Here is a 15,084-nt window from a genome sequence, read left to right as displayed (position 1 = left end):
CGTCTTGTTTCATAACTACTCATGGCAGCTAAACCACAGCCCCGTAAAACATATTTAAAACATGACATCTTAGCATTGCAGTGAGAATTCTTAGTAATGTCGCATTCGTGAAGCGAATTTTCAGAAATACACAACTGATCTTCAAGGGTGAATGTACGCTCAAACATGCGCGCGGACATCGCACTGGGCGCCCCGTCCACCTCAATGTCAGCCGAAACTCCGGCTACGCCGACTTAAATCAGTTCTGTACGTCTCACGGAACCGTTTCCCACGTGGAATATGTCAGGTCATAGGAAAGGCTCCCGCGTGTACACGAAGATCACGTGACCGACTCGTCGTGACGTGGGCCAGGCGAGGTATATATAGGAGCTGTTGAGACGGAAGCGGTGGGATGGGCCATGCATCTGATGCATACCACTGATGCATGCATTACGTTGTCGATAATTCTAAGAAACGCTCTATACTGCTTCCGTTTAAGTTGCATAGTCACCCGCACCTTCACGCATGCGTCCCGCATGATGCTCTTGTAGAGGCCAACCTCCTGTAGCTCCTTGACAAACAGGAACTCGCGGTTTGAGTCGATCCAGTCGTACATGAGCTTCAGCAGGTTGTTCAGCATGCGGGCACCATTTTGCTGCTCTTGCTCCCCTTGAGCATCGTCATTGCCGGGCGTTCGGCCGAGCAGAAGGGCGCCGAGACGCTGGGTGAAGCTGTTGCGGGATGCGGCCGCACTGTCACATGTTGACTGGCTCGAGTTGCCCAGGATTCGCATGAGCACATCCGGAACTACCCACGGGAAGCTCTGAATGCCTCCCTCTGACGCTTGCAGCTCGTATGTCACCTGCATCAAACCCCCTGTTGTAGTTTGACGGTCTGGGGACATCGAGCTTCCTTGCTACTTTTGGAGAAAGTGATATCTTAGGTCATGTTTGAACATTGGTCGCACATCCTATTAAACTTCATCACCCCTGTCATTGCCAGGAGACGCTAGCTATCCCTCGCTAGTGCAACTGTTTGAACGTTGGCCATTCATATGCCATAATAAACTCCATCTGGCTTGCTATTACCAGAATGGGCTAACTGCTCCTTGCTACAGCAGCCAACTGCGTTCGCTGAAAGACGTTCTTTGCGGCTTTTCTTAGACTAAGAAAGGAGCAAGTTGTCGTACAGGTAGTTAGAAAACACCGACACGTAGTTTCGAATCATCAATAGTAAAGTTACGGCCACGGAAAAAGAATAAACGCTGGTAAAAGAAAAGCCGTTTGCTTTCAGATTGAAAAACAAACGCAACATATAGACAAGATATTAAAAAGCCATGGTCGTCTCAGCTAATATGTCCGGATCTATAGCTGTTCATTTATTGCAAACTGCACGTTAGTCCAAGCATCTTTTATCAGCGGCTCTCTGTCAGTTTATATGTACATTGAGTGATTGATTCGTTCGTTCGTTCATTGATTGATTGATTGATTGATTCATTGATTGATTGATTCCACAAACCTGGTACCAGGCCGAAGCCTTCAAGTTCTCCTGAAGCTCGCTGAGATGCTGGGAGAAGAATTCCTCGCGAGTCCGGCGGACCACGTGCTCGACCTGGCTCTCGAGGACCATGGCAAGATCCGTCGGCTCATTCTTTTCCTTCACGTACTTGCTGAACTTGGAGACGGCACCGGAGAGGGCCTCGCTCTCGCTCTCGATGCGGTATGATTTCAGCAGTGCCCGGATTTTCATCGCGTACCTACACGTACAAACTAGCTCAGTGTGACACGAGACCACTCCGTAGAGCTCCACCACTGCTCACAAGGCTGCCACTGCTGCCAGGCACAATTCCTTCGCCACCACGAATTAACCATGAGCTTTCGATATATACACACACATGGCGTGGGTTTTAATGTCACGACTTTAGTGAAAAGCAGGAAACGAGTAAGGAAAATACGAACGCCTTCGTTGTTCTAACCTATCGACCCTTTTCGCTGCAATCTCGTGGGCACTGCCATGTGTGACCACGTGGTGAGACGTCCATTGCTTGCCTCAACTGCCTCCGTTGCCTTTGTGTTTACTATGGGTTTGTATTACGCCGTTGCGGCTTAGCGAACCTGTTTCGGAAGATCTCTTAGACGGCGACTGGATGGACGAAATGAAGCTTTGGCCACAGCTTCAGGGAACATGCAAAAGCGCTTTCCGAGCTCATTAAGCTTTGTCGAAATGGAGGGAGTAGCGTATAACGTGCTTGTTCTAAAATCGCGGCCAAGTATCTATTTCAAGCTACCCATCTTTCCGCTCATGTATTGAATCAGGATTAGTGTGTTTTCCTCTTCGTTCTTTATTTCGCAAATATTGTGAAGCAGCGGCATGTCACATTTCTGACTTCCTCGATGCGGTCACTATCTGATTATATTGTTCCTAATCACTCATGGGAGTGCTTACTTCCGAGAGATTTGTTCTTGCTGCGCGTAAGGCTGGAATTGCAGCTGTTTTTACTTCGTAATACCTTGTAGCAAAGATTTATTATCGCTAATAACTCGCTTACTCTTCTGGACCATCACGAAACATTCAGCCTCAACCATTCCTGCGCTATCAGTGCAGTCCGTTACTTATTGCGCGTATATGATGCGCATATACTTTCCGTGCAAGTTGGGGTGGATGTGTGTTGATACTGTGCGTGAAACTTAATATGACAGGAAGCGGCGCTGCTCCCTTTGTCATTGTCTAACGAACCGCACTAACTCTTGCCGACGTTCTTGGGCTGAATCACTTTCTTTGAAGGTTAGCGATGCAACGCTGGCGGATGAGCAAATTTCTGTATCCTCAAGGAAAGTGATCTCGAAGTGCCCGTAACACATACAGACAGTTGCAGCAGCGGTCTGCGAATTCGGCCACACAGATTCATTCCATTCTTTAACATACTAGTCACTATTATTTGCAGCCAACTACTGCACACGTCTTCAATACACATGATTCAATCCGGCATGAATGGAGCGCAGTGCGTTCGCCAAAACTCAGTTGCATTACCGACAGGTGATCGCACAGAAGCAAGGTGGAAGCGGTAGTGGTTTCGCATTCGTGCGCTGTCGCTGAGGTTACGTGCGGCAAGCCACCGAAAGCGCCATCTCAATTCTCTAGAACAAACTGCTCCGCGAAAAGGGTCAATAAGCTAAGCTAACCAGGCTGCTTGCGGTATATGACAGCAAGGAATATAACATACCAGTAGCTGATCACCCGTACTTCTCTCCAGTACATCCAGCAGAAGTTGTCGGTATCGCTGGTATGGCGTGGATAAGTGAACAAGTATTCGTATTATAGTAAAGAAGTTTGCACGATGGTGATTCGCTCTGAGCGATTACGGTGGCTATACGGATGTTCAACTTCCTGATAGGTAATTACTTGGGTTACTTTACATTCGCCTTTGTGTAAGTATATTCTGGTGGAAATCCGCAAGGTGAATAAGGTGTCATAGAAGCTAAAATGGCCATCCACTAAAAAAATAACCTCGCAGTTTCGCCCGAAAGGCTAAGCATCGATTGCAATGTCAAATTAGTGGAGAACGATACTAGGCAAGGATAGTAGTTTTACCGGATGTATAAAGTTGTAAACATAGGCTTACTAACTATATTAACAAGCGTGATGTTTCGCGCGCACAAGCAAACAAACATATCTCACTCGATGACCGCGGAAACTCGCTGTCAAAACGCTGGCGTAAGCGCGGCAGCAGCAGCGAGCGAATTGACCTTCATACTGCCGCTCGCATCAACGCGAGCTAAGCCGCGAAAACATGCGCGCGGTGCGCTCTGTACACGTCGCAGATGGCTTTCGAGATAAGCGACTCGGGTAGGCGCTCGCGGGCTACCGCACCGGCCGGAGGAAAACGACTCCTCCCCCCCCCCCCCACCTCCAGGAGCCTCGCGGTGACAGAAGGCGGCATGCTTCCTTCTTTCCTCCCTGTTGTGCGCGAGATTTAGCCACGATCGCCGGCTCGCCCTCGCACGCTTGCGCCCGCACATACAGCAACGGTGTGCGGCCACGATTTTATCACCCTTGGACTTGATATGGAAGATAACGGCAAGGTTGACGCCGACGGCAGAAATGCGCCTGGAGTGTCCTTTTAAGTGCTATCACAATAACGGCAAAATTCGCACAATCCGTTGTGGTCAGAGCGGACTGAAACCTGTACTACTTGAAATACACAGGAAATATTGGGAAAGAGCGTTTCCCGAACTCAACACATTCAATCTGCAAGTGTTCATTTCTAATTCAACTATAAAACGCGGCATAAATAGGTTGCAGCGCATCACAGGCGGGCGCACACGTCTGAAAAGACGAAGACATTTTCGTTACTGAAAATTTAGGAACCGTAACTTTCTCAAGCACGCCGGGTCATAACTACATATGCGCCAATGTGAGGCGAAGCAAACTGTATTGTCACTTAGTCAGAAAAATCTAATTTTATCATTCATAAAATAATTATGTATAAGGAAGACCATGCAGTCGTGTCCTGCATGCATAGACGATCGTGTCAAGCGTGTTGCTCTCACGCTGTTTATCGGCGTCGATTGTATCTACGTTTGAGTTTTTTTTTTCATAGCTTTCAAGACGCCAAAAGCTTTAGCGTTACAAGGTAAGTGAAAGGACGACGTCACCAAATTCAAAAATATCGATGTATTTCGCCAAGCCAAGCATAACATTGCGTTAGTTAGCTCGTAGCTTGAGATTACAAACGTTACCAGTACGCAGCATCCAGTCATCACAGCCAGCACCGTTTTCATGCGGGTTTACCGCTTTCGCGAAAAAGGTTCATTTTTTACTTTCATGGTCGACAAGTGCATCCGTGAAGCTGACAAAATATGCTAGGCATCCTGTTTGTGTACGGAGTATATAGTCCATTGAGTAAGTTGCAGCTATATGCACATGGAATGCTTCGCGCATTTTGCGCATAGGCAGTCCAAATGTGCAGTTCGCAGACGTGATTTAGATTGGAAGGAGTTCCTTACAAACGGGCTAGTTTAAACCATCTGCTGCGACACCGAAGTGAATTTGGTGACTACAGCGGCAAAGACACCGCGAAGAGCGATGAAAGCGGCGGTGTTTCTATGCAGTGTGGGTTAGGCGCGCCCGGCACAATGAAAAAAGCCACTGAATGACTCTCCAACTACCAAACGGCGCTGCCGCCAAGCAGGACTATATATACGAACCAGACTTGCATTGGAGAACAAATAATTATGCTAGAAATATTCTTAAGAGCAAACTACAATCAGTCTTGATGCTGGACAGCTTAGTGAAGGCATCCGGCCAATGTCAAAGATCACTTGCGAACGAAAAGCTTATAGTGAATTAGGGGCCTAGGAGTACAAAGAGGTGGTGCCGGCCAGGAGAAAAGAACGAAGCGAAAGCAGCTTATGGCTAGTAGAGAATACCAATGATATTCCAACGATGGGACAAGCGCGCACGATACGCGAATGCTAAAGTATTATTTAATGATAACTGCAACGATCCCCTACAAGGGCGTAGAAGAATTGACTTCTGCTTTCGACAGCAACCGGCTGCCGGAAGCTATGAAACTAAAATTGAAACTATTTCTCAAAAACATCAGAAATTTACGTACAAAAATATTTGGACCAACAGCCTAAAATGACTAGTGGCGCCGATCCAGTGCAATATACAGCAAATATGCACAGGGCCGCTATTTTGTAGCGATGCCTTATGCCTTATTCTATGCAATTCTTATCACCCACCACACACGGCCACCAGATCCCGTTGATAATGTGGGCAGACCGTCGCTCTGACCACTGGGCAAGCGCGAAAAGCCTGAAAAAGCATAGAATCGGAAAAGGCATCGCTACAAAATACCGGCCCAGGTAAGCCATAGAATAAAAAGCATGCAAAAAATACTGAGAAGCATATATGTATTGTCACGGCTCACTTGAGAGAAGAGCGGAGAGCGTTATTTTAACCTTGACAATTAGAACAAGCGTTCAGTGTTCGCTTCTTCTTCTCTAGCACGCTCGCTTGCACACACGAGGTCGTCGTCCTCGTCGTCAGCGTGGTTGGGCACAGATGGCGTCGCGGCATTTGCCCCCCTTCAGAAGGAGCATCGTCCCGATGCTTGGCGGGTAGCACCCGGTGTCCAGCCCACCAGCAAGTGTCCATGTCATTCAGTCAAATAAGGTTTCATGCGCACCACGTGCACAGTCTCAGGCAGGTCCTGACGGCGCCTCGAGCAGGATTGGATGTCAGGAATGACTTCATAGTTGACGTCGCTAAGGCGTCGTAGAACCTTGTACGGTCCGAAGTATTGGCGCAGAAGTTTCTCCGCGAGGCCTCGGCGGCGCACTGGAGCCCAAACCCAGACTCTTTGGCCGGGCTGGTAGACGACGCATCGATGGCGTTGATTGTAACGTCGCGCATCACGGTCTTGCTGGCTAGTTATGCGAACGCGTGCGAGCTGTCTTGCTTCTTCGGCGCGCTCTGTAAAATCTGCGGCGTCATTCTCGGAATCGCTCGAATCATGAGGAAGCATAGCATCCAGCATTGTAGTCACTTCTCGACCGTGGAGGAGACTGAATGGCGTCATTCTTGTTGTTTCTTGTCGAGCCGTATTGTAAGCAAACGTTACGTAGGGTAATATTTGGTCCCAGTTCTTGTGTTCCACATCGACATACATGCACAACATGTCTGCAAGAGTCTTGTTGAGGCGCTCCGTAAGTCCATTGCTTTGCGGGTGATAAGCTGTCGTCCTTCTGTGTGCTGTGCCACTGAGCGTGAGTACAGTTCGCAAAAGTTCAGCCGTGAATGTGGTTCCCCTGTCGGTTACGATGACCGCTGGAGCACCGTGCCTAAGAACGACGTTTTCGATGAAGAACTGCGCGGCTTCGGCTGCTGTACTGCTCGGAAGTGCTTTGGTTTCTGCATAACGCGTAAGGTAATCTGTCGCAACTATGATCCACTTATTTCCTGCAGTGGATATTGGGAATGGGCCCAAAAGGTCCATCCCAATTTGTGCAAACGGTGTTTCCGGCACTTGAACGGGATGTAATAGTCCGGCAGGTTTCGTAGGTGGCACTTTTCGTCGCTGACAGTCAAGGCACGTTCGAACGTAGTGCTTCACGTGTGTTGCGAGCCGTGGCCAGTAGTATTTCTCTTTGATCCGTGCTAAGGTTCTGGTGTAGCCTAGGTGGCCCGACGTAGCTTCATCGTGACAGGCCTGCAAGATTTCACTGCGGAGAGTTTTAGGGATGACCAGTAGATATCTCTTCCCTGTTGAAGAGAAGTTCCTCTTAAAAAGAACACTGTTTCGCATGCAGAATGATGACAAGTTCCTTGAGAACAATCTGGGCTTGTTTGTGGTGCGGCCTTTTAAGAAATCAATTAGTGAAGCGAGCTCGTGGTCATCTTGCTGTTGTTGAGAGATGGTAGCTGCACCAACAACTCCTAAAAAGCCTGCGGATTCGTCATCATCTCGGCCTGACGACTCGATCGGTGATCTGGACAGGCAGTCAGCGTCTAAGTGCTGTCTTCCCGATTTATAGACCACTGTCATGTCGTACTCTTGAAGCCGTAGGCTCCAGCGTGCCAAATGTGCAGATGGATCTTTCATGTTGGTCAACCAACAGAGATAATGATGGTCACTTATGACTTGAAATGGGCGGCCATATATGTACGGGCGGAACTTGGTAATGGCCCATACGACAGCCAAGCATTCCTTCTCTGTGGTGGAGTAGTTCGACTCGGCACGTGACAGTGTTCTACTCGCGTAAGCGATGACACGCTCAGCGCCGTCTTGCCGCTGAACAAGGACGGCACCTAGACCCACATTGCTGGCGTCGGTGTGGATCATTGTCGGCGCATCCACGTCAAAGTGGGCAAGAACAGGCGGAGTTTGTAGACGGTGCCGCAACTCATTAAATGCCGTCTCCTGTTCCTCGCCCCACATAAACGTGACATCTTCTCTGGTTAGGCAGGTGAGCGGTGAGGCGATGCGTGCAAAACCCGCAATAAATCGCCGGTAATATGAGCATAGGCCCAGGAAGCGTCTGACTGCCTTCTTGTCCGTAGGCCTTGAAAACTTTGCGACGGCTGCGATTTTCTCAGGATCAGGTCTGACGCCTGTGTGACTTACAATGTGGCCCAAGAACTGTAGTTCTTGATAGCCAAAGTGGCACTTTTCAGGTTTTAAGGTAAGCCCAGCGGACCGTATGGCTTGAAGAACTGACCGTAGCCGACTGAGATGTTCATCAAATGTGGCAGAATAAACAATCACATCGTCTAGGTACACTAAGCAAGTCTTCCACTTAAGGTCTGAGAGAACAGTATCCATTAGTCTTTGGAACGTGGCTGGGGCGGAGCACAAACCAAAAGGAAGAACTTTGAATTCATAGAGCCCATCAGGCGTCACAAACGCAGTCTTTTCGCGATCCCGCTCATCGACCTCTATTTGCCAGTATCCACTTTTTAAGTCCATCGATGAGAAGTAACGTGCATGCCGTAGCCTGTCGAGGGAATCGTCGATGCGTGGTAAGGGATACACATCTTTTTTCGTGACCCGATTGAGCTTGCGATAGTCGATACAAAACCTCAGGCTGCCATCCTTCTTCTTAACGAGTACCACGGGCGATGCCCAAGGGCTTTTCGACGGCTGGATAACATCATCGTCCAGCATTTGCTTGACTTGCTGCTGTATTGCTTCACGCTCTTTCTCAGCCACGCGATACGGATGCTGTCGGATGGGTATTGCTATTTCCTCCGTAATGATGCGGTGTTTCGTCAGTGGTGTTTGACGCACTCGGGACGTTGTAGAGAAGCAGTCTTTAAAATGGTCAATCAGTTCTCTGAGCCCTTGTTTCTGTTGCGGCGCTAAACCTGGGTCGACGTCGACGACGGGCATAGATGGCATCGTATCGGTGGTTGATTCCTGCTGTACAGCAAAGCAGTGTTGGACGTGGTCCATTTCGTCAAAGTACGCCACAGCGGTGCCTTTACTGATGTGCCGGCGTTCACTGGTAAAATTTGTCAGTAGTACCTCTGTGCGACCGCCGATTAGGCTGACGATACCCCGAGCGATGGCAATACCTTGATGGAACAGAAGTGCAGTTAGTTGTTCGGCTACACCGTCCTTGTCAAACTGTTCTCCGCAACTTACGCAGACAAGACTGCATGATAGAGGTGGTATGCAGACGTCGTCGTCGGCGACACGTAACGATGTACGTCGGCGCTCTTCGTCTTGGCTCGTGTCTGTACTAGTTGACAAGGTTATCTCGCCGTCCCGTATGTTAACCACGGCGCCGTACTCCCGCAAGAAGTCCGTTCCAAGGATGAGTGATCTGCAGCACTCTTTTAAAATCATAAAAGTGGCGACAAAAGCTGTATTTCCTATCTGGAGCCGTGCAGTACATTTTCCTGTAGGTACCATTACCTGGCCCCCGGCATTTCGAATATAAGGGCCCGTCCATTGCATTCTGACTTTCTTAAGCCGGTCTGCCAACTGCTCACTCATAATTGAAAAGTCTGCACCAGTATCAACTAAAGCTGTCACGTCGTACCCATCAATTGTTTAGAGTAGGTCGGCACTTACAAATTCGTCGGCGGCCCTTTTCTCCGGGTTGCTGTGCTCGTTTCTCAGTAATAATGGGGGATTTTCGGCGGTTCGACGACTTGCAACCTTCCCCCCGGAGGTCGCTGATTTCAGTTTCCCCGCCGTGGGCTTGGAGAGCGGCGTCGTACCACGTCGCCGAAGCTGCGACGGTTCGGCGAAGAATAACGTAATGGAGACGGCGAGCGCGACCGCAGATTAGCTGAGCTGCCTTGTTCCTGACTGACACTGTCGTCGAAGCGTGGATGTCTCTCTGGAAACTGGCGCGGAGTGGCAGGTGACATTTCCTGGATGCCACGCTGGCGATGAGGGCAAAAACGATAAATGTGCCCTGGTTCGCCACAGTGAAAACACAATGGTCGGCGGTCAGCAGTGCGCCATACGTCGGTCCTGCGAGGCTGGGGTCGCCTGAAATGCTCCCTCTGTGTCCAGGCAGCAATAGGTGGCCGCTGGTGGTACTGCTGTACCGGCATGGTAGAAAGCGGGCGACGGACAGCGTCTGCGTAGCTATATGCGCGTGGCTCGAAGCGCGGCTCGGGACTCAGTTCAGGGAGCGGCTCAGGAGGTGCTAATGCTTGCCGAATTTCTTGGCGAACAACTTCAGCGACCGAAGCAACAGTAAACTCCTTCGGTGTCACAGTTTGCTTCGCAATCTCCTCGCGCACAATGTCTCTTATCAGTTGACGCAGCGAGGTCTCGTCTGTCACTGTGAGTACTGCGGCTCCTGCAGGCGCATCGTTAGTCAGGCGTTCGTATTGCCGACAACGCTGCTGGAGCGCCCGCTCGATTGCTGTGGCTTCCTTAATGAATTCTTCCACCGTTGTAGGCGGGTTACGCACGAGACCAGCGAATAGCTGTTCTTTGACGCCGCGCATGAGATGGCTCAGCTTCTTCGAATCCGGCATGTTGGGATCCGCGCGACGAAACAAACGAGACATGTCCTCGGCAAACATGGAGACACTTTCATTGGGCTTCTGAATGCGCAACTCGAGAAGTCGTTGTGCATTATCTCGGCGATCAGTGCTTCCGAAGGTGTCAAGTAGCCGACGGCAAAATTCGTCCCACGTTGCCAAATGTGCCTCGCGGTTTTGGAACCACGTCCTTGCGCTACCTTCAAGAGCGAAGTACACATTAGAAAGCTTCTGGTCCGGACGCCACTGATTGACCTTAGCCACGCGTTCGTACTGGTCCAGCCAGTCTTCGGCGTCTTCGTACGTGTCACCGTGGAAGCTTGAGGGGACTAGATTGTTTTGGATAGTCACGTGTGTTGGACTTGGAATCGCCATTTCCTGAGTCATTGAGGTCGCTGACGAAGTTCGTTGCAAGAGACCGAATTCCGGGCACAGACCTTGCAGGCGGCGGCTTACACGGTGCACAGGTGTCTCGACGCGGGGATGATGTCTTGAAGGGCTGGACGCAGGGCTACTCGCAGGAGTCGTCCCTATCATGAGGCGATGATGCGATACCCAGCACCTCCACCAGTGTCACGGCTCACTTGAGAGAAGAGCGGAGAGCGTTATTTTAACATTGACAATTAGAACAAGCGTGCAGTGTTCGCTTCTTCTTCTCTAGCACGCTCGCTTGCACACACGAGGTCGTCGTCCTCGTCGTCAGCGTGGTTGGGCACAGATGGCGTCGCGGCAATATATATATATATATATATATATATATATATATATATATATATATATATATATATATATATATATATATATATATATAACATACACATATACATACGTATATATAAGTATACGCATAACACGTCAGGAACATATAGTGAGCACAAATCTCAGCCATGTCTGTCAACAGACTCGCAAGTTCACAGATCTTGCATAAACAGAAAAAGTAACTTGCATGCTAAGCCGAAGTTACGCGCAGTTTTATTTCAAGGGGGATCATGTTCCATATTTTAGTTCCACTATATTCTATTATTCTTTCCTCATAAACGTAACGACATTTGGGTACAGTAAAGTTACCGTTTGAAGCATGACGCGTATTGCATATAGGAACGGAAAAAAGATGAACAGGAAGAGGCGAGTTTCTATCAGTTATATTATTGATGCAAATAGCAATCTTGTAGTCACGCAACTTCGGAACTGACAGAACGTGTTGCGACTGAAAGATGTTACGTATAGGTTGATCGTGGGTTATGAATCTCAACATTCGCTTTTGGAGTCGTTCTAGAGAAAGTCTACGTGACACCCCATGAATTCAGGCAGTAACTGATGTGGCAGTGACATAGTGAAAAGTACAGTGCGCGAAGTACAGCAGCCCGTGAAAAATATCGGCGAGCTTTTATTAGAGTATAGCATCCATAGGCTACCTTGGCGCATACATTCTCTACTTGGACACTTTCAGTCCGTCTTTCATTTCGACTAATATTTTACCGAGGCCTACGCTACTTGTGCCAGTGTGGATTTCCGTATCGGCGCCTTCGTCGAAGTATGAAAGTATAGGTGATGACTGCAGGCGTGGTTTAAGTTCTTGAAAACGCCTGCGATGTTTTCCACTTGAAATTGACGTTTTATAGTTTTGTGAGAAGAGTCAGAGACATAGCGATGCGAGAGACGTCCTCGATAAAGCGCCTGCAGTATGCACACAGGTCAAGAACTCTGCGCAGTACTTTTTTGTTTATGGGCTGCAACTTTTGCGAAGGCAGCTGTTATTTACGGGTAGGAACGTACTCCAGACTTTCTGATTATCGTGGCTCAGGAATAGGAGCCCTTCGTACGCACAGCGGCACTTTTTCCGTCAGGGCTTCCGCGGGGGGCAACATCGTGGCTGTGAGACGCTTTAGCAGAGAGCTGCGTGAGAAAATTGGGTAACTGGGGCTATCGAACGAGCCGACGAACGCGTCACGAAATCTCATCACAAGGACAATCTGCTTGTGTGCTGCTACTGGTGATCCTATGTTCAGCAGCATAATGCCACCCTAAAAAAAAAGATTTTGCGCTTGTTTCTGCCTTATCTTCGACTATGAGGATAGCTGTCTTCCCTGCATTGCCTTTGGTTAAAGCTTCGCGCCCGGTACTTTCCTGTCATGAACTGCGTGCGGGTCTCCCGGCATGCAGCGAGCGCGGCACGCAGGAGAAAGCAAGTTCTCGCAAGATCCATGACGTTTTTCGTTGTGGGACAAAATAAAACCCGAAGGGTGTAATACTGCTGTGGCACTGTTGCCACTGAGGTGCGTTAGCCTATATTCAGTTTTATTCTAGGGATAGCAAGGGCATCCCGCAGTCGTACCTTCGGTAGGCTGCCTTAGCTTCCGGCACGAATGCTTCTCGGCCTTCCAGCAGCAGTCGTTCGTCTGGCAGGGTGTCGTCTACCACGTCCAGGCACTCAGTGCTCAGCTCGACCTGCTCAACATTACAACCATGCGATTCGTATGTGCTCAGAAATGCTGTTTGGGCACTTTCGCACGAATGAATTGTGCCGCAAACGGATTGAGTGCAAAGAAACCTACGCGACGGGAGTTTTCGGCCTCTATTTTTGCGCCGCAACTAACATCTAGTCACAAGCAAAAACGTTAGTACAGCGTGTAGACAAGTATTTACATTATCACCCGTGTTTAGGGCAAGCGTACTTAAAGGCCAACCGCAACGAAACTTCAGTTTGGCTAAGTTGGCAGTGAATGATTCGTTCATACTACCGAAGCAATCTTAAAGCTGCAGAGCTGCTAATTGTCTACTTTCCTTATAAGCAGGCTTTAAACGGTACCTTAGGAGAAGACACCTGCACCGGGTGGTTAGAGGATGTGACTGAGTCCTAGTACACCGCCTCCGGACTATTCGGGCGCGTCGGGGGCAGGCGCGTATGATGCCTAACCCTTTCAGTTAAGGATCATGTTCGACCGTCGAAAATATGCGCAATTTGCGTAATTTTATGCCAAGGTGCTGGAGACTCCGCAGAAACCAAGTGAATGTGGGAGAATCACTCTGGTCATTATATATAGTGACCTATCATCATAACATAGCAATGAAATACTAATTTATTGCACAGTCAGTCATATTACGTTTCTTCATAAAAAATATTGAATCACGCACTCGAATTACGTGTACATGTTAATTATTGGGCGAAAGCATTAAAACAAGGGGAAAAATACCTTTTGCACTCACTACCGAACCGCCCCACTTCAAACGTCCCGTCAAACGTGGTAGTTCCTTCCGCAAAGCGGTCGTCTGAAGTGATGCGTTTCACTCAGAAGTGAAGTGGGTGTACCTTAGGAAAGCATAATATTAAATTTGCTCAAAGCTTAATGTTCGCTCTCTATTCCTTGCAATTACTGCGCGGAAATGGCAAAAATAGATCGCGTCCACAAACGTGTACGCCGTGGCTGAAGGGGCTAACGTCGGAGATCGAGCAGAGGAGCCGTGCATTACCGAGTTATAGGCGCCACTTGCGACGAAAGGTCACGGCGGCGTTTTCTTTTCTATTTTTTAGTTCCGATATCAAAATCTACTTTTGCGATTCTTTTGTGACGCGTCTACTGGTACTTCAAATGTAAAATTTTGCTCAGAGGCTGCTCTAAAACGCTGTCTATAGCCTAGGCGTTCTACGCAACCCGAGATTTTGTTGCAGTCGGCCTTTAATCTCGACCTCAATCACCAACTGTCGACGCGGTCCGTGCACTGACTGTCGGTTTGGTGACGGGGAAGCTGTCAACAAAGCCTTGACGAGCGAACATTGGCGACAAACGCGGGAGAGGAACAGGCTGACCGTTATGTCGGTCCTTGGTTTCTGCCAGCTCCTTTACTTATGTTTTTCAATCCAGTGCGCTTCCACAATTTCTCTCGCGGTTTGATTCTTATGCCTACACAAAATTACGGCGCTACTAAGACAGGGTGAGCAATCGTGTTCTTGATAATGCATAGCCAAATGCGTACCAGGGCGACCTTTCAGACTAGATAAGTGTTCCCTTAGTCTCGTGTTGATGCATCTCGAAGTCTGCCCTACGTATACCTGACCACACGTCATAGGAATCTGATAAACAACGTTTGTCACGCAATCAACAAATTCGTTCTTACGCGGATGTCTAACGCTACATTCATTCTTTGCATCATCCTTTCTTTCGAACTTATTTTTAACCTTAGAACACACACTACCTACTTTGTTTTTTGCCGAAAACACCACTTTTACTTCGTAACTCCCAGCCATCTTTTTAAGTCTATGTGAAAGGCCATGAACATACGGAATCACTGTAACCTTGGAAACCAAATCCGTCTGCCTTTGATTCTGGCCTGCAAAGAATGAATGTAGCGTTAGACATCCACGTAAGAACCAATTTGTTGATTGCGTGAAAAACGTTGTTTATCAGATTCCTATGACGTGTGGTCAGGTATACGTAGGGCAGACTTCAAGAAGCATCAACACGAGACTAAGGGAACACTTATCTAGTTTGAAAGGTCGCCCTTGGTACGCATTTGGCTATGCAGTGTCAAGAACACAATTGCTCACCGTGTCTTAGTAGCGCCGTAATTTTGTGTAGGCATAAGAATCAAACC

At 48.6% G+C, this 15,084-nt stretch overlaps 1 protein-coding gene across 1 annotated transcript in view; it reads right to left on the bottom strand.

The window, feature by feature from the left end:
- The window catches only part of LOC135913486 (uncharacterized), a 175,327-nt gene that overhangs the window by 37,938 nt on the left and 122,305 nt on the right, over nucleotides 1-15,084 (bottom strand). The window contains exons 17-19 of the mRNA XM_065446053.1: nucleotides 12,827-12,939; nucleotides 1,498-1,735; nucleotides 497-841 (exon numbers count right to left, since the gene is read on the bottom strand). Coding sequence (XP_065302125.1) covers nucleotides 497-841; nucleotides 1,498-1,735; nucleotides 12,827-12,939 — 696 coding nt within the window. The remainder of the gene's footprint in view (nucleotides 1-496; nucleotides 842-1,497; nucleotides 1,736-12,826; nucleotides 12,940-15,084) is intronic.

This window comes from Dermacentor albipictus, unplaced genomic scaffold (assembly GCF_038994185.2).
Source record: "Dermacentor albipictus isolate Rhodes 1998 colony unplaced genomic scaffold, USDA_Dalb.pri_finalv2 scaffold_14, whole genome shotgun sequence".
NCBI classification, from domain to species: domain Eukaryota; kingdom Metazoa; phylum Arthropoda; class Arachnida; order Ixodida; family Ixodidae; genus Dermacentor; species Dermacentor albipictus.
This window is presented reverse-complemented; position numbering and strand designations above follow the sequence as displayed.